This window comes from Pygocentrus nattereri, chromosome 6, assembly GCF_015220715.1.
Source record: "Pygocentrus nattereri isolate fPygNat1 chromosome 6, fPygNat1.pri, whole genome shotgun sequence".
Classification (NCBI taxonomy): Eukaryota; Metazoa; Chordata; class Actinopteri; order Characiformes; family Serrasalmidae; genus Pygocentrus; species Pygocentrus nattereri.
The window spans coordinates 23,502,568-23,523,287 of NC_051216.1; the positions used below are offsets into that span (position 1 = coordinate 23,502,568).

The 20,720-nt window shown below is 41.0% G+C and overlaps 1 protein-coding gene across 2 annotated transcripts in view; it reads left to right on the plus strand.

Annotated features, from left to right (window-relative positions):
* The first annotated feature begins 625 nt into the window (after window positions 1–625).
* The window catches only part of kcnj3a (potassium inwardly rectifying channel subfamily J member 3a), a 28,948-nt gene continuing 8,853 nt past the window's right edge, over window positions 626–20,720 (plus strand). The window contains exons 1-3 of one of the 2 annotated variants that reach the window (XM_017692201.2): window positions 626–1,299; window positions 1,488–2,174; window positions 5,529–5,745. In XM_017692201.2, the coding sequence (XP_017547690.1) occupies window positions 1,494–2,174; window positions 5,529–5,745 (898 nt within the window). In that variant the 5' untranslated portion in view covers window positions 626–1,299; window positions 1,488–1,493. Of the gene's footprint in view, window positions 1,300–1,344; window positions 2,175–5,528; window positions 5,746–20,720 lie in introns of those variants that run through there. The other variant, XM_017692200.2, reaches the window with a different exon arrangement.

Consider the following 20,720-nt stretch of genomic DNA (forward strand, 5'->3'; position numbering starts at 1 on the left):
GTTGAGAACTCCACAAAGAGATCATCACAACCTGATAATGAAATAGAGGCTTCTCTTCATTACACGCTCTTTCCAAATGTTTATCAGGCATCTTAGTATTTTGTGTTCTCTCAAATCGCTGACTTGTGTTCACCTGCTTGATAATCAGATGCATTAATCAAATGCATTCTTTTTGGCAGGTTTAAGAGGTTTAAAAGCATCATCTGAACACCCCAGTAAGTGACAAAACAGACTCTCTGAGCGGAGTCTCCGCTCCAGCCAGTCACGCACACCTGTAATACAGTCCCAGGCTACGCTGTGGTAAAGGCCAGTGGGCGCCCTGCAAGTCAAGCGTAAACCAGCCAGCACTAAGACCGGCCCGTCCAGGAAAACTCACCACAGCGACTCCAGGACGAGATGACAATGAGTGCGGCAGAAACTTATCAGCACTGACAGAGAGACCAATAACGCAGGACCTGCTCACTCCCCTCACACTCTCCACACTGATCACAGAGAGCAGCGCTCTCCCTCCTCACACTCTCTCCCTCCACGTGCCTCCTCACAGCTGACGTGGTTTTAGTGTGCGAGAGAGAGAGAGAGAGAGAGAGAGAGAGAGACAGAGAGAGAGAGAGACAGAGAGAGAGAGAGAGAGAGAGAGAGAGATCCATTGGCAACTTTGAGGTCTTGGCTGCGGTAGGTGTTGAAAGTAGCTCTCCATCACTGTGAGAAGAGAGACAGAGAGAGGGGGACAGGCAGAGAGAAAGAGAGAGGGGAACAAGGAAAAAAGAGAAAGTGACAGATAGAGAAGCACAGTAAAAGAGAAGTAGGGAAAGCAAGGGGTAGAAAACGAGAGGGGGAGAAAGAGACGGAGAGCTAGGCAGAGAGAGGGGGGGCAGAAAGATGGAGCTGGAGTGAAAGAGTACAGAAACAGAGAAAGACAGTTAAAAGAGTGACAGAGAAAGAGGGAAAAGTAAGAGACAGAGAACATAAGGGGGAGAAAAAGAGAAAGCTAGGGAAAGAGAGAGAGAGAGGCAGAAAGGTAGAGAAAGAGATAACAAAAGGGGAAGGAAAAGACAGAAAGCCCAAGAGATAGGGATAAAGGGAAGGGAAAGGCAGAGAAGAGAGAGAGCTGGGCAGGGGGGGCAGACGAGCGAGCAGCAGTCGCGAGGAGAGTTTGTCCGTGTTTTCAGTCAGAAGCGCTGCTGCCGTTTCTAACGAGCAGACATGCATCGCGATCCATTTTTAATCAGCTAGTACACATTTACTCCCCTTTGAGCCGCACTGCGAGAGGAGGGAGCGGATCCGCATGGTCCAACACAGGTAAGCCTCTTCTTCCTTCCTCCTTTCTCTCTTTCTCACACCAAACACTCAGAACTGGCTCTGAGGCGCAGAACACTTCAGGCTCTCTCTACCCGTCCGGCGCCTCTGTGTAACACGCAGCTCTGCCTTCTGCTTTTCTTATGTCTTCTACTTGTTTCTGTCCCCGCTGCCTCTCTGACTGCCCGCAGCCTATTATGTCCGCACTTCGGAAGAAATTCGGGGACGACTACCAGATAGTGACCACGTCGTCGTCCGGCGGCTCCGGCTTCCAGCAGCCCGCGCCGGAGAAGAAGAGGAAGCGGCAGCGCTTTGTGGACAAGAACGGCCGCTGCAACGTGCAGCACGGCAACCTGGGCGGAGAGACGAGCCGCTACCTGTCCGACCTCTTCACCACGCTGGTGGACCTGAAATGGCGCTGGAACCTGTTCATCTTCATTCTCACCTACACGGTGGCCTGGCTCTTCATGGCCTCCATGTGGTGGGTGATCGCCTACGTGAGGGGCGACTTGAACCGCGCGCACGACGACAAGTACACCCCCTGCGTGGCCAACGTGTACAACTTTCCCTCGGCCTTCCTCTTCTTCATCGAGACCGAGGCCACCATCGGTTACGGCTACCGCTACATCACGGACAAGTGCCCCGAGGGCATCATCCTCTTCCTCTTCCAGTCCATCTTGGGCTCCATCGTGGACGCCTTCCTCATCGGCTGCATGTTCATCAAGATGTCGCAGCCCAAGAAGCGCGCGGAGACGCTCATGTTCAGCGAGCACGCGGCCATCTCCATGCGGGACGGCAAGCTGACCCTCATGTTCAGGGTGGGCAACTTGAGGAACAGTCACATGGTGTCCGCGCAGATCCGCTGCAAGCTGCTCAAAGTAAGTGCTCCTGCTGGAACACCACCCGCGGACCCTCCAAATGGGAATTCCACCGATAGTTTAAGTCCAGATGGAAATCCAGAGTGGTGTAGAGAAACTTGACAACTTAGATTTCCTTCAAGTGGTGATGGTGGTGGGAGCCAGGGGTTATCTACAGTGCTAAAATTGCCATTTAACTAACTAGCCAAAATGGCCAGTGAGCCCACATGTGTCTTCTAGGTTTTGTACACATGCAGTGATGTAACATGATTATGGTAGAATAGTGGTAACCCTGAAAAAATGGGAAAAATTATTTTCAGACTATTTTGCCTCATAACGCCCGTCATGTACACTTTCATCATGAATGGCTTTTAAACATTTATTTTAGACCAAAACCGAGTGAGAGAGAGAGAGAGAGAGAGACCACCACTGTGAATAGTTCTTACTCAGTATGTTTCAACAGAGCAGATTATTTCACATCACACCACTTTGAATGACTTTCTTGTCGCCTTAACCATGTAATTACCCAGAAAGTTTGAATAGTGACCGGAATTCCCCTTTAAGAAAATCAGAGAGGGACTTAAAGTAGACTGAGTTGAGTCTAAAAACAAGCTTAAACTCCCTTTTAAACCTAGAGCTCTATGAATATTCTTTAATGATTTCCTTCAGCTCATCTCACAACTTAGTCCAGCTGCACTTGTTCCTTAGCAAACCCCCAATTCTGCTACCAGACCATCTCTACATGCATTCTCAAGCAGAAAAAACAGTGAAGACGATCTCAACACTGTAGAATGAACACATTAACACTAAAGACATAAAAAACATGTCTTTATTAAAGGGGAATTTCTACATAATTCAGTTCTTGAGATGTAAACAAGTAGTTTGAGAGAGTAGTTTGATTTAAAAGTGTTCATTTGTAAGGAAAGAAGTTTTTACAGTGGTGGTGACAGAAAACAGGGGTTACAATGTCTACAACACAAATATAGCTATTTTATTTGCGATCCAAAATGATTATATGTTACTATGGTAATTGGTACCGCAACCCAGAAGGATAAGCTTTATAGATGATGTATGATAATTGGCAAAGTAATAAATATAATAAATAAATACATCTTCTCAGGGGAGAATTCTGCCTTATAGCACGCTGCACGCACCTCTCCGCCGTAAATATATGTTTAAAAATAAGTTTAGCCAAACGCTTCTCTCAAAACTATCGTAAAGCAAAAAAAATGTCTCAGGCATCAAGCAGCACATTCCTAAACATTTCATGAAAATGTTAACTCTTTTCCAGGCATTAACCTTCAGACGTCTGGTTCCTATCACCACCACTGTGAACAACTTTGATCTGGCAAGTTTCTCTAAATTGTGCATTTCAGATTAAACCACTCTCAAAGGCTTGTTTACTATTTAACAGTTTAGTTATGCAGAATGTTTTTTGGCCAACAGAGGCGTACCTATAATGATAGTGAGACTGACCCTTTATAGCCCCCCTAAAATTGGCCGGCAAAGCCCCAGCTGAGCAATGTATTGTCTAAACTGGTATACTGATATTGACCAGTATTGATTTTCAGTGGTAAATCTTTTGAAAGGGAACGAGTATTATATTTGTGATACAATGATATAATGATAATAATAGTAATAATAATAATAGTAATAATAATACTTTTATTCATATAGGGTCTTATATATATAAGGTGCACAATAAAATATGATAGTGTATATGAAACTTTCATTCATTCATTCATTCATTCATTCATTCATCTAAGCTGCCTATCCTCCTGAGTCGCAATGCATCCTCCATGCTAATATTAATATAGTATAAAACACAATTAAAAGAAATGCACTGAAAAGATAAAGAAACTTTATTTGTCTTAAGCTTCACATCTCTTTAACTCACCAAGGTGAACCTTAAAAGATCATAAGAAGATGACTTATGTTGGTTTATCCGACTGGTTACTGAATTCTGATGCTAAAGAAGCAGCGTAGCTAATATATTGATCAACTTAACTAACAGTTAGAGCTGCTTTTACTCAGCCTACGTGTCAGAAGCTGTCCTGAAACTGCTGCGTCTCTAATAGCTTTAGATCTGATAGAATCTGTGTAGGCTGAGTGTCTCATAGTGCAGCAATTCTTGGGCTATAAATTGTTCTCAAAGAAAATCCACTTACTTGTCTTCGTCAGAGTGAAATATTCAGTTATAACTTACTTATAACTTACTTACAACAGTAGGTAAAAGGAAGAATAGTGATGTAACAGCCATTATGCAACAGTGACATTACATATGAATCAGATATTTATCATGTCCTGCAGCATCTTTTCCAGCTTGGCACCCTCATTGCTTTTATCAGTGCCTGATTAAAAACGTTAGAGAAGGACACTTTAGCACAGAGGTTTGTTAACCTTTGACCGTTAGTCAACTGCCAGGTTTCACTCTCTCTCTTTTGTTCTCTCTCTCTCTCTCTCTCTCTCTCTCTCTCTCTCTCTCTTTCTGTCACTGTCTCTCACTGTCTTTTGTATCTCTCCCTATTTCTCTCTGAATATCAATCTGTCTTTTTTCTCTCCCTCTGTCACTTTCCTCCTTGCTTTTCCCTCTTTTTCTTTTTTCTCTGTCTTGCTGTATCTGTCGTTCTCTCTCTCTCTTTCTTTCTTTCTGTCTCTGTCTCTGTCTCTGTCTCTCTCTCTCTCTTCAGTTCAATATTGACATGGTCACATTTAGTTACAGTATTGCTTCACTGAAGCAAAAGTAAAGAACATTTAAAGATTTAAGTAGTCTCTGTATCAATTGCGATAAAATGGTAGTTCTCTGTCTCTTATTCCCCTTTTGTCTCTCTGCTTCACTCTCTTCATTTTTCTCCCTCATGCTATCACTTTTCTCATGTCTCTCCCTCTTTTCATCTCTTCCCTCTCTCTTTTACTTGCTGTCCCACCTTCACTTTCATTCTTTTTCTGTCTCCAACTCCCCCTCTGTATTTCTCTACATACCTTGCTCTTTCTTTCTCTCCCTCTTCCTTTCTCTCTGCCTCTCGATCTCTTTCACTTTTTTCTCCCACTCTTACTCCCTCTTTCCCCTTACCTCCTCATACCTCTCACTTCTCACTCTCATAACCTTAATCTTTTTTATCGCTCTACATACCTCCATCTCTTTCACTCTTTTCCTGTCTCTGCCTCTATTTTTATCCTGCTCCCTCTTTCTCTCTTTTCTCTCCATCTTCACACCTTTTTCATCCTGTCCCTTCTTCTCTCTTGTCTTACTCCCTCTCTCTGTCTGTGCATCTCTTCCTCTCTCTCTGTCTCTCCTTGTCTCCTCATCTTTCCATCTCTTCTCTCTCTCTCTCTCTCTCTCTCTCTCTCTCTTTCACTCTTATGTGCTCCTAGTCTCGGCAGACGCCCGAGGGTGAGTTCCTGCCTCTGGATCAGCTGGAACTGGACGTTGGATTCAGTACAGGGGCTGATCAGCTCTTCCTTGTGTCTCCACTCACTATCTGCCATGTGATTGACAGCAAGAGCCCCTTCTACGAGCTCTCCCAGCGCTCCATGCAGACAGAGCAGTTTGAAATAGTGGTGATTCTGGAGGGAATAGTAGAAACGACAGGTAAGCAATTCACTCCTGCACTCAATTTTTGTCTCTTCCTTTCAGGTTAATGGCGGTAAAGTCATGACAGATGGCTGTGAATAAGTGTAGGTGGACTGAGCAGGCCGTGATGACCCTTGACTAAATCTGATTGATTGTGCTTTATTGATCAGTGTGATAAAGTGCTGGTCTAAACATGTTATTCAGGGGCAGTGATAAAGACCACCAGCCTGACGCATATGTAGGCCCATGAAACAGAGGTTAAATAGTCCTGCATTTTAATGAAAGAGTGTAAAGACATGAATTTATCGTTTAAGGCTGCCAACAGGCCAGCATCTTGCCACCCTTGGATAGAACTGCCTTAAAATATCAGCTTTCACGTATTTGTGTGTGCAGTATTGTCAAATTATTTTGGGTTATTGTGCTAATTGTTCTTTGGTTTAGATATAAAGATGGCATTGGATCTGAAATCAGTTCCACTTGAATTTCTGTGTAATTAGAACACAGACTAATTGCTCTCTTTACAAAGGTAATCAAGTGTTTCTGTTTTTTTTTATAGAGTACTTTTCTCACAGTAGTGTCAAGACTTTTGAGATGTTGATGAAATTTTCTTTGTCAGACTCAATGGTGTATGTATTTCATTCTCTTTTCAAGCATAAATAAGAAGATGCAAATTAGTAGTAATAAAACAGGTGAGGAGTTTCTTGCCTGTAAAATAAAGGCTATTTGCCTATAGCTGGAGAAACACTGGTTTGGCTGAGAGCATGCCGACTGTTTTGTTGTTTCTTGCTGTTTTAAATTTGCTTCAGTACAAGGCCGAAAGTATATCTTAACATTGAAAGTGCCTAACATTGAAAGTTTGCCTTTAATAATATAATAATAATAATAATAGAATCATCATCATCATCGTCGTCATCATCATTTCAATAATAGTACAAGCTAACAGTTGACTGGAGCAGATCTAGGAGGGCATTTCACAAACTGACTTAAGGCAAAGGTTACATCCTTAAAGTCACTGAACTCTTCAGCATGACCCAATCTACTGCCAATGCTTGTCAATGGAGATTGCATGATAGTGCTTGATTTTAGCAATGGGTATGGCAGAAGCACCCAAACTCAGTAATTAGGAGGGGTGTCCACATACTTTTGGCCATACAGTGTACATGTAAGATTCAGTGAGCTTTTGTTTCTGGAGCCTGCCATTGTTGCTGGCAATACAAACGAAAAATCCTGGCAGATGAGAGGAAAATACATTTTATTTTTCCCATTTTGATAAATCTGATCTGAGAAAAGCACTGAATAGCTTAAGCAATAGTAAGGCAAATTAATAAATTATGCAGTCTTTACAGCTGACTGATCTAAGCATAAAATGTGTATACCCATATTTCCTTCATTTAAGTTCCCTTAGGTCTGTTTGTGGTGTGTTTTGATGTCAAGGTATAGTCAGCATAGATGTCGAGATGGGTTTTAATTGGAGAAGAGAGCAAAGCCTGTATGATAATACTATGTAGCGAGTTTGATGTCGCCTTTAATGGTTTAAACTGCTTCTGAAGCTCCTGTAGTCTCTGGCGCGTGGATTTAGCGACTGTGAGATAAAGCCAACGAAATCCTGAAGCGTAGCATTTAATACAGTTGGCACTGACTGACTAAGTTATCTGCTTTACTTTGCATTCTGGCACGTCATTCTTGTGGAGGTAAGATAAAGAGGCACGGAATGCCACTGGATATTTATGAAACCATTACATGTATCATTGCTGAAAATGTTTTAGCTTGTCACCGAGGAGAACTCGACCAGTCTCGGGTTAATTGGTGCAGAGTGTTTTTCCCAAATGGACCTGATGAACGGGAATTCTGCAATAGGAAATCAATGAATGAAAAAGTTGTGACATGAAAACAATGTTCCATTAAAAATCGATGTACAGTGAAACTCCCAGATCCCAAGACGCTCTGGTTTTCTGGTCACTGTAACTCTGTTTCCATGGCAACCTGCTCTTACCACCCCCAGCCCCCACCTCCCCCTGTGTGCTCTCAAGGTTTTGCACAGCCACTGAACTTCTGATTATTTAGAAACCCTGAAAAGTGTGTGCAAAGCACTTTGTCTTGCTGTGCCTGTGGACACACACTGCAGTACAGCAAGAGAGACTGTGAATGGCTACGTCTTAGATTTAAAAATACAGTGACAGCGCACGAGAGCTGCTGACTCTTCAGTGTGCTCTTTTAATTTTTCGTGCCTCTGCGGTGGCAGTAAAGGATAAAAGAGAAACATTTTGTGTCACATAGGTAGGGAATCATTATGGTTACAGAATCATTTTCTTATTTTTTGTCATGCATGTAAAGTTTTGTCAGAGTAACTGCTGTTCATTCATTAATTCTTAGACATAAAGCAGCAATAATATTTAAATTTCAGTGTATTGCAATGGATTCTGTGCTGACAACAAATGACTTTTCATTTGTTAAAGTGCAGAATATCCAAGGAGTTTTCCTGTGGAGTCTTGTGTATTTTTGCCTCAAAGGCAGTAATTGACAGTCTGCTTTGCAGCATGTGGTTTTGAGGTTTTGAAGCCTGCAGACCTCAGGGTCACGTTTGAAACGCCAGCTGTACCTGATAGCAAGCACTGCTGTGCTGCTTCAGGCCAAGGTGCTTTAGCCATGTCGCACCAAGCCTACAACAGCATGGTGTAGTGGTCTTGCCTACCCTCTCCCATGCATTATGTATGAGTACATGATATGCTTGAAATGAAAAAGCCATCTGTATTAGTTAAGATTTCTTTATGTACTTGAGTAGTATAATTGTGCCGTCTGTCAGCTTATGTGCTAGGTAAAGAGGAATATATTTATAAGCCTTGGCAGAGGAGAAGGTGTTGAAAGTGAATCAGTAAACTGTAATCGTTCAGTGGATCAAATGCTGTCAGCTGTGAAAACATGCATAGCAACATTATTGAATCACTGCACTAAGGTAATCATTTCTCAGTTTGTTGATATCACATTAATGTAACTGCAAATAGTGATGCGCCAATCCAGTGCATTGCTTTAGCACCAATACTGGATTAAGCAAATGTGACCGACCCATATTCAATACAGATATTTGCTTAAAACATGTATTGGTATCTGACACATGTTTAAATTTGATTTTAAATATTTGATGATGTATTTATTGTATTACGGAAGAGCAGAATATTTGAAAAATGAAACAGTGGCTAAGGTCAATGTTGAAATGTTTTATACTCTCTTTTGGAGTCAAGGCAGTGGAGACTCAGGTAGCCCCTCCCATCTCTGTAATTGATAATGATATTTATTATCTTGTGTGAATTGATGATAAACATTACAGACTTCCTATGGTCAAATGACATTACCCCACCTCTCTATTGAAAACTAATCCCAACCAAGTGGCCCTAGTATGGGATCGGTACTCTGTAACAGCTGATCCCCCGAGTTTAAGGACGCGTTATTGAATTGGTATCAGGAGAGAAAAAGTGAGGATCAGTGCATCCCTAACTGCAACTGTGGAGACGTCAGGAGTGATGATGTTCATGCATCATGAAGTTTTCTCGCTTTGTGTCTCTCCAACAGTGATCAGAAGTGAGCTACATGCATAATGAACAGACAGCCAGGCTGCTACCTTAGGTTTGAAATATTTTGTAAACTAATGCTTGACAAATTTAGTCAGCAGCTCCTCATGTCTAGAGGGATTTATAACACCTCAGTTCTGCCACATTCACTGTGTATATGCATTGCTTTCACAGCTCTGAGAGGAAGCCTTTATTTTTGGGAACCTACGTTTAGTCAGCAAATACAGTATGTTTGAAAAGCTCTGACAGCATCAGCAGAAAAGCAGGGTGCTTATGTGACTGTCATGATGATTTGAAAGTTTGTGATGATAAATGCAGGGCTCCTTAAGCGGAGGGCTGAGACATTAACATAAGACCACACTGGCATTTTTCCCGAAGTCACACTGCATAAGCTCAGCTAATTCACAGACTTGGAGTTTTTGTAGACTTGGTGGAAAAGCTGTTTCTGAGATAGCAAGTGTACTCTGATTTGATCATCATTCACTGAGCTCTTTTCTGGGTGCAGCAGATTAGTTTATTAGTTCATGGGCTTTGGTGTTAGATTTAAACCTGCAAGGGTCTGCTTAACCTTAAAATACCTGAAAATAAAATGTATGAAAATATCTGAATAACAGCAGACATTTTCTAGAGGTGGGCATTATTGATGAAATCAGGATGATCTTTTTCAGAGATGTCAAAGTATCACAGGATCAGATGATATTTAATAAGCAATATAAAGTTAGCATAAACATGTGCTTTTGGGATGCTGGAAAAAACCCTGACATTTTGATTGGACTGATTTGTTCCACTTTCTTCTCATAAAATGACACCAAAGGGGATCTAATGCAGTATTATAAATTTTAACCAGACAGAAAGTGCATTTTTGAATGGAAACCTACTAGGGCTGCACATTATGGACATAAAATGCATTGTTCACTAAAGCTGATGGATATTACAATGACGATACAAGAGGCAAGAAGCAGTAAATAATGATGAAGTGCATCAAGTCTTTTCTGTGTAAATTCTTGTATAAGCAAATAAAAAAAAAATACAAAAGCACTATTCACTATTGTGCAAAATATAAATAACAAAATACTGGTATTTACTTACATCAGTTTTGTGTATGAACACCTTAAAAAGCTCCATGTGATAATGCAGATACTGCATATGTGAGTTAATTTGATGCATTTTGTCATTGCAGTGATATGTAATATGTAGCGCTGTTGCCTCACAGCAAGAAGAGCCTGGGTTCGATTCTCCGGCCGGGCAACCAGGGTCCTTTCTGTGTGGAGTGTGCATGTTCTCCCCGTGTCTGCGTGGGTTTCCTCCCACAGTGCAAAGGCATGCAGTTAGGCCAGTTGGACATGCTACATTGCCCCTAAGTGTGATTGTGTGTGTGTGTGTGTCTGTCTGTCTGCCCTGTGATGGACTGGCGACCTGTCCAGGGTGTATCCTGCCTTCCACCCAATGACCACTGGGATAGGCTCCAGCACCACACCCCCAAGCCCCCCCCAAAAAAATTTGATGGTACTCAGGATGATCATCAGTATTTAAAGTAGATGGACCAGTTGCATGATTTCTTGCACAGAATGCATAATTAGTAGTGCCTAATTGGATTTAGTACAGTGCTGAATGTGAAAAGTTTTTACAATGTTTTAAGAATACATAATGATGAGCAACATATTCAGGAGCCTCTGCCTTTTAGAGAGCAGCATACTTTTGACATTCCTTTGTTTGTGGCTAAACTAACAACCACCACTAGACATTAAATCATTATTTCAAATAACGCTGTCTTCCTTCCATGTAAATCAAAGCTTGCTTACACAGCTGGCCACTAATACTGAATCAAAACCAGCTTTGCCCAGAGGACAGGCACTCCAGAATAGGCGAGACTGATCATTTGCCTGCAAATATACAGCCTAACAAGCACTTACAGAATGGCTAGTGGTGTGTATTGGTGTGTAAAATGCCACAAAAGGCTGAAGGCAGGATTTTCACACTGCCTTCATGCTTACTTAATACCAAGCTCAGAGCCGTCTTGCTCGCTCCCTTCTTTCACTTTATCCCCTTGTTCTTTTATTTGTCTCCTCTCCCCTCTTTCTCACAATTCACTTGCCATGTTGAGGAAAAATAGCAATCCTCTCGTTCTTTTGTGTGTGCTGTGTCTGTGTGTTTGCCTGCTGAGAGGTGTGTGGGTGGTAGGAGACTATCTATGGCATGCCGATGTGATGGAACCCATACTGTAAGGGCTGTGTGTGTGTGCTGTGCACATGTGTGTGCTTGTGGCCATACATCAGTGTGTGTGCCCAGCCGTTCTTTTTTGAGCTTAAACCATCTCGTGTTAATTGGGTGTGCTTGGAGAGAGATTTACATATTAGGCTAGGTTACTATTTTTGTTGTTTATACAGTTATCTTTAATAATATACATCATGCTGAGGTCAAACATAGTAATACACCTTCAGATTTTGCTGTGTGTACATAATTCACTATATATTAATTTATATTCATTTTCAATATTCATGTTGGAATTTTGCTGGTGTTCACTGTCAGACAGAATATTGAGCGAGCACACAAAGCTGGTGAATATTAACCTGCACACTCAGAAAGCGAGAGAGAGAGAAAGAGTGGGAGAGATTGAAAGAGGAATATGAATTTCAAATTGCTGTGCATAAGTAGGCTGGGGCATGTGTCTGAGCAGCACTCACATTGGGAATGAGTCTAATTAGGGTTTCAGGTAGGCACATGCTGTATATACACAAAACAACAGCTGCCAGAGCAGCTTCAGGGACAAGCGTTTAGGATGAAAAGCATAACAACAAATTTTCAGCTTGAACTTTGCTTTCATTCTCAGTCTTTCAGTTTATTGAGGTTACTGATGATCATTACGCAGAGTGGAAGAATTGCTTTCCATTCAGGAAAATGATCATGTACTGGACAGACATCATAAGCCTCAGCCCATGTGACCTTCGATCCTTCGAAACCTGCATGCTTCTGTGATGGATATCATGACATGACCCCAGGGAATAATTTGACAAATCATTGTCAAAAACAACAATGGATTATGGATTGCGTTTGCAAGTTAAGACTGTGCTGTGCACAGTGGAAGTTTTATGTCAACATCCAGAACTTTTGTGAGCTCACCTAAAATGAACAAATGCACCTTTTAGCATGCGTTGCAAGTCTACTTTCAGTCAACTTTTAAATTTGTATGTAAATAATAGACACTGTGTTTTCCAGGCCAAAGAAGAAAAGAACCACCCAGATTGTCACCAGTGTAAAGTTCAAAAGCCAGGGTCCAGTTTCTGTTATGGTGCGGGGGTCTGTTAGTGGCCATGGCATGGGTATCTTGCAGATCTAAGAAGGCAACATTAAAGCTGAAAGATATACACAGATTTTGAAGCAACATATGCTGCCTTCTAGACAACGTCTTTTTCAGGAACGCCATGCTTATTTTAGCATGATAAAGGCAAGCCACATTCTGCACGTGTTACAGCAACATGGTTCTGTAACAGGTCTGCCTTCAATCCATACCTGTATTTCATTGAAAACGTGTGCAACGAAGACAATATATGGTTGTGAAACTGAAGACCTGCATAATGAAAGAATGGCTTAAAATTCAGCTTTCAAAGCTGGATCAACTTGTATATAGTCCATAAATTGTTAAGGGAAAGGTGATATAATATTAATAAAAAAATTATTTGTAAAGTAAAACATTGAATGCCATGTTTTTGTATCTTTTTTTGTTGTGCTTAGGTCAAACAGAATTTACGAATCACTTCGGTTTTTATTAACATTTCACACACTGTCCCAGTTTTTTTGAATATTGAGCACCAGTTCTCCCAAGATTGATCTTGATCTGGTTTCTTAGACAGAAGAACAGTAAGTCATGTTACAGTAAGGTTTTTTCTTTTTTCAGTTTATACATTACTAATGAAGTCTTGATGGAGCGGATCATATTAATTGTCAGCTGCTGGTTGCGGTCAGTGTTTGATGAAAATAGAGATGGGAATACTGAAGAGTAGAGAAAAATAAGTGCAGAGTGGAGTTTTTGTGTCCAGTTGCCTTCACTCAAGGGTTGTTGGAATGCAGCAAAAAGGTGGCAAGTTGCTTTTATAAACCAACCAGAGCAGCAGATGGGTCATAACGAATAGTTTGGGGTTGGAAGAGTTGAGCTTTTAGACAGTGACTGAGAGGAAGTGGGTGAGGGGGCAAGAGTGCGAGAGAGATTTTGACAGTCATTGTGAGTGATTAGACTGCTCTCCCTTCATTGTGCAGCCACAGTGTACTGTAATATACAGGGTTAAAATGAGCTCCCTGCTGTGGCGGGCTTCCGCTGAACAGGTGACAGCAGGAGCGCCAATTAAGTCTGATGCGCTTCGGGTCAGAGCAGCAACTCTGAGGGAAGATCCCTGCACCACAGCAACTCTCTGCCTTTCTGTTGACATATGCAACAGATTATCTTTTCTCTCTCATGTCGTTTGTATCACTTACAGTAGCTGTTTATGTGTAATGAGTTTGTATAGGCTTTGCGGGGCTGAATGGCTGTACATGTCTGAAATAATGCTGATGTATTGCTTCTATGGATGCACCATTATAAAGTATTCCTAGGCCAATACAATAGCTGATAATTAACCCCTTATTGTGGCTGATGCTGATACAGATCAGTGGCGTAGACAGAAATTCATTTCAGGGTGGCCTACTTAAAAGGTGGGGGGCCAGCTAAGAAGCACCATGTCTCAGAGACTTCACTATAATGAGGATGACAACAATCCACTAGTTGTAGCTAAGGCTATTTTGCAACTAGTTAGTTTGTTAAAGTCCACAGAAGAGTTTGGGTTTTTGTGACATTGTGTCTTCTTCATTTGTTTCGGGTGGTTTCACACTGCAGTGGATGAAGTGCTGCAGGTAGTTCACGTGGGTTTTCTTTGTCTTCTTTCATGGCTCAGAAGTAATGCAGGGATACATGCACTCTGTTACTTTCACATGTACCTCCATTGAACAAACTATTTTTATTTTAACTGTCACTAGCCTATCACACTATATATTTGAGATTGATTCCTCACTAATGTTCTTAATAAAATCATCATACCCATTGTGTTGCATAAAAATGAAGACTCTCAATGTCTACATGTATCACAATAAGTGCAATAAAAGTAAACCTACTTCTTTATGATGACTGGTTTAATTATGCATCAAACTGAATTCAACCAAACAAATTTTTGATGCCTATCAAAAATACATTCTGTGATTCACTGGACAAAATCAACTGTTTTGCTGTTGTCTGTATGTATTAGCAGCAGCTCATGCTTCAGGAACATGAGACTTTGTCGAAAGTCAAACCTTAAGCAGGCAGATTATGTGGACAGTACAGCTCTGATGTGCACTGAGAAAAGCATCTAGTAATGTTGAAGCAAAGATGCAAAGAATCACAAAAACATGTTCCCACCAGCAGAAAACAGAACCAGGGTTTGCTTGGAAGTGGAGGGAGACCTGCAGTTTTTAGCTGACATGTTCCAACTGTTTGGTGCAGACCTGAGTACGAGTGGAGCGCTCACACCTGACAAAATGGACAAACCAAAGGTTTGATTGGTCTGCACCAAACAAGGTGGGTGTGAAAACATCCCCTAAATGACTAGAAAATGACCCACCCATTACTATGTCCAGAGATAATAAAAAATGTTTGTCCAGGGGTGGCAAACAGCGATCCTGGAGGGCCATTGTCCAGCATAGTTTGGTGATTTTCCTGCTCTTAACACAGCAACTAAACCTAGCAGTTAACAGCTGAGTTAAACCAGCTGTGTTTGTGAAGAAAAATCTGTGTCAAAATAGAAAACTGTGCTAGACTCTGGCCATCCAGGACTGGAGTTTACCCAGTTTTAGACACAAAACAAGATTACTTTTGACTGTAACTTTAGGACCTAGGCATATTTAACTGCCTGGGTGCTATAAAAACTAACATCATACCATGATGGATATTGGCCAATTAACAATAAACCTACTTTTTACAGCCCTAAGCATAGATTAGTGTGCATGGTGGAAGAGAGATGATTTTCTCATTATTTTTCTCAAGGTCAATTACTACTATGCATGCTTATAGTATTAAATAGTCGCCTATGCTAGGGATTAAAACAGTCAAGCAGCATAATGCTGTGTTTGCTTGTTCCCAGTGAAAAAGGCCATACTGCAGAAACGTTGTTAAACTAGTTGTCATATAGCAGACAGTGTTATTCAGAGCCACGTTTAGAGGTGAATGATTTGCCGTTCTTGTCTTGAAGAGAAATTGAATAAAGCCCGGTGGTGTTTTCCACTATGCCATCTATTTGAGTCAGTTGTAAAGACTGGAGATGCATTAGTGCATGTGCTAGCTAAAATGGGACACTAAGGTTTCTTTTCAATCATCAGGTGTAATTCTAATATCATGTCAATAATTAATGTGTCCCATTAATTGGTAAGTCATATTTCAGCCACTTTTGAACTCTTTCCATCCTCTGATATATCACATCAAGTGCCCCTGAATGCATGAAATTGCATTCTGTGTTTGGATGTAGGCTTCGTCTTTAACAGTTTCATTACTGGAATTGCCCATGACTACAGAATTCATATATTCATGAAGGAGAATTCCCCCACGAATTTTCTGCTGCATTTCTGCTCTGCTGTGTGTTCTGCAAGGATGCAGTTCAGTGCAGAATCCTATTACAGTGACTGATAAAGATCCCCACAAAGGCAAAGTTCAAATTTAGAGCTGTACTGAGATCAGTCTGATAAAGCTCCATATAAATGCCAAGTTAAAACGTGGCTCTGCTCTGCTGCTCCGCGATCAGCCTGATAAAGGCTTTCATAAGGCTGAAAGCACAAGCCTTAATATAACCTTCTCCTTCTGCCAAAAAAATTTCAGCTCTTATTCTAGATGTTGAGCAGATGAACCAGGCCCTGTTTTTAGCACACTCTCGTGGATGTTATTATTGGTGGTGGCATAGAAATGTCGATCCAATGGGTGGTGGATCTATTTCAGCATTTGCTACTAGTATGACAACATTCCTCATGCCAAGTGGAAGAGTTAAATGAATCTTTAGAAGGCGTTTTATGCATGCATTATTCAGCTTACTCTGTACAGCTGTATGCATTCAGACGCCCCCTGAGATCGAGTCAGTATTCACTCTCCCAGCCCCCACTGTGATTCTACACACAAACCAAACGTCATTGCTCTGTAATTATGCCTCTGAAGAAAGAGCTCCTCCTAAATGACAAAAGGATGAACAGAGCTGGGCATGGTGGCATGTTGCAGGCAGTGTGTGAGCTGTGTGCAGGGTCCTGCAGAAAGGGCCAGCTAATTGTGTCTTTAGGGATTTGTCAGGGATGTGTTGAATGGTGATAAATCAGTGGAGGTGAGGCGCAAGACCCCACGTGAACCCTGTTTGCTTGGGACGCTATATCATCCCTGGAAACTGTCGTAACACAGCAGACAGGCAGTCTAGAGCTGTGTAGGGAGGAAGAGAAACTGGAAATAATTGGCACAGCAGTGTAGCTGCTGTAGCTGTTCTCAAAGCCTATAAACAGTCTGTGTTTCACATAGGTAATAGAAGTGATAATACAGCTTTTAGGACCCATAGCTTTTGAATGACAAGCTGAGATGGTCTCAAAGGCCTTGTATCATCATGAAACAGTTTTATAAGGTAACCCCTAACAGCTGTATATATTTATATTTCAGTCATCTCTCTCTCAAGGATCACCTGTGCCTTATGACTTATAATGAGCGAACTTACAATGAGCATCCTGATTGAAGTGAACGTTTATCATATGCTTATGTAACTGTCTTGTATACCATATGAATGAATTGGTACAATTAGGTATTAATATATGCCCCAAATGAGTGTATGAAATTAGCAATATGTATCTTAGTGGGGTACTTCTTAATGACAATATTAATGATTTGCGATTTGCATTAATTTGTTTATGTAATTGCAAGCTAATCTAAATATTCAAAGTATCCCAACACTGAACTCTAAATTCAGCTACTCTAAGGTGATCCCATTGCTGACACAGCCATTCAGTTACACACACACACAGCTTGTATAAACTCCGTAGAAAAGTATTGCCAGTAGAATGGAGTAAGGTATTAATGCATGCTATAAGGGAGGGGTAGAATTCCAAATGTGTTGACCACAGCTCCAGATGGGAGGGAATGCTTTACTATTGGTGATTAAAAAGCCCGGTTAGTTTTTGCTTGGTTCAGTGTTTCTGCTGGTTGTCAAACAGAATTATTCTGATGATAAAATTAGAAATGGTCTTTACTGTTGATCGTATGTGGAGTAAATTGACAGATTGTGATGGCAATTTGATTATTATTATTTTTTTAATAATCTAAAATAAGTGTACGTGAATGGGCTAAATCTGGGTTTGATCCACATCATCATCTAATGTAATTCCTTTCTCTTGAGATTTCATGTTAGCTGTCTAAAAGTCAAAGTTGATATGCATTTGTGTGAATATTGAAATGAACCCTTATCCTACCAGCACTTTTACTCTAGTCGGCCAAACCTAAAGGTGATCTATACAGATTAGCTTTTTTAAATATAAAGTGCAATCAAGTTAATTATTTATATGTCTTATTTCTGTGACTTTGAGGCCAGGGAATGTCTGTGACGCTGATATTTCCTGCTATTCTCATGTGTTCATCAGTCGTATGTGCTTAATAGCACATGTAAGTATGTTCATATTATTTAATTAACTGAATAATTTAGCCTCAGACAACAAAGGCATTCTCATCATCCGAATCATTTGTATTAGACCAATAACAAGATGTTTAATAGAACATAAACCCCTTTTGGAAATGAGACCAACCTGTTTGAAGGTAAGTTTCTCCTATTTTGAGTTGGACCAGCCTGCAGGAATGCATTATGATAGAATGGGGTGCTCTGGAGCAGCCGCACATGAGCCTAAGGTCAACAGAGGGATAATAAAACCAGTAGATCTGCATTCTCTGGAATAATGGAGCTCTGTTTAACATCTTTGGGATGAGTTGGAGTGGCATTTGTGGTCCAGAATGAATCATCAATCATCAGTATCTCACCTCACTAATGCTCTTGTGGCTGAATGCAATCAAATCCTCACAGCAGTGTGGTAGGTTGTAAAAAATATGTCTAAATAAAGGAAAGCAGAAAACATATTTACAGAGGCATGTTATGCACAAACAATTGTCTGGTGTTTGTTACCAAGTATCAACAGCTATGGTGCATGTTAGCTATGTGGCCACTTTAGCCATGTACTTTATTTGTTGCATACAATGAACAAGAAGGCAAGCAGTTAATTGCAATTATTAATATGGCAATTAATTGTTAGCTAAAATGTGATGATTGTGGCAGGCCTACTGTTGATACTACTAAATGAAAAACAGAATACTGTGATGCTTTTCTTAAAGCCCCTTCCTAGCTAGAAGAACTAGCATAGACCAGCATTTCTGCACACCAGCAAAACCAGTATATGTTGTGTTTTGACACTGGTACGCTTGTCAACCAGCATGACCATGCTGGGGTGACTAGCTAAACCCACAGCAGACCAGCATAGACCATGTTGGTCTGTGCTATTTTTTTCAGCAGGGTTACTAGAAAGCTGTCAATCTCTGCATTAATGTGCACACTGAGGGCAGGGGTAGCAGAGGTAGGCTGGTGGGTTGGTAGTTTAAATGCCTTATCTGCCTTGATCAAGACTGCAATCTGCTTTTAATGTTTGGGTTACTGGCACTATTGATTGATCGTGTCTGTGGGTCTCTGAAGACCACATTAATCGATCGTGGATAAACACATAGGCACATTGACGTTTTGTTCGCCAAAGTGGCCACTTTCGTGAGGCAGTCCTTCTGGAGGTGAGCTGCTATTTTTGTCCCAGTGTAATGCTACGCCTGTCAAAGCTTTCGAAAAGGCAGTGTCAGAAAAATGGATGCTGACATTCTTCCTTTTTGTGCTCATTACATACGTACTTTCAGAGTTTAGTTAAAGTAACACTAAAAAGGGAGTGTGTATTTTAGTGGTGCTCGGTTATAAAGACCCGGCTGTTTGTTTATATCACTGTAAACCAGCTCTAGGAGATTTAGCTGTTTACAATTTCATGATCTCGAGCTCCTATTTGTTGTATTATTGGTCCTGAATTACATGTATAATCCTTTATAGCTGGTTAATGTATTTAAATTCTCATTTTCCGCATTTTATGAGCATCATGATTTACAAGCCTCTGTCATCTATCCCTGTGTAAACTATCTTGCATGTATTTAAAGTGAGAGTGAATTCCTGACACGAAGTATATTAATGTGCTTGATAAGACTACGAATATGAATATATGGAAATGACTCTGAGTCATCAAAATAGGTGTCGGTCACACACTGTGAACTCAGAATATGAACTCACGTAGCCCCTCAGATGAGTAGTGAAGTGTCTGCAAGTACTACAGCACCACAAGTCCAGTTGCCTTGACTTACTATTAACCTTCTGTTTTGAGATATAAAAAGTGAAAAATTTTTGAAACCTAAGAACATTGTTTAAAACCAGTTGTCAGTGTGATTTTGCCTGTAAAAATACTACATCATTACAATAGATGCAATTTAACATAAATACAGTAAAAAGCCTCCAGCCAACATGTACAGTTAATACTGGGCTTCCATGAGGAGAGATTTGGAAATGGTTAAATGTGGTGGTGAGGTTATCCACTATGCTGTTTGTATGAGTTTAAAAAAATGGAAATCCCAAGCACTAGTGACAAGACATGCGTCAGTACATACATGAGCTAAAATGTGGAGCACTAAATTATCAGTTGTTAAACCATCCATCCATCCATTTTCTAAGCCGCTTCTCCGTCAGGGTCGCGGGGGGTGCTGGAGCCTATCCCAGCAGTCTTCGGGCGGAAGGCAGGATACACCCTGGACAGGTCGCCAGTCCATCGCAGGGCAAGTTGTTAAACCAGGCCTCTACATAAATTTTCCAGTTTATCTACAAGTAATACGTAAAAGAGTGAGTTTGGTGTGGAAAACTTGACTGACCTGCACAGAGTGCTGACCTCAACCTGATAAAACACCTTTGGGATGAATTGGAGCGGAGACTGCGAGCCAGGCCTTCTCAACCAACATCAGTGTCTGACCTCACAAATGCGCCTCTGGAAGAATGGTCAAAAATTCCAATAATCACACTCGCTGTTATAGCTGAAAAGGGTGGGCTGGCATCACATTAGACCCAATGAATTAAGAATGGGATGTCACTCAAGTTCATATTCGTGTGAAGGTAAACGAGTGAATACCTTTGGAAATATAGTGTACATTGGCTGTTGATGTATTAAGCACCTCTGCAATTCATGGATGGATGAAAAACATTCTCAAACATTTTGCACTGAAGAATAAATCATAAATAGTATATTGCGACAAGTATGTGTTGTGTTGTCTGACCTGTTCTGACCTGAAAGTAT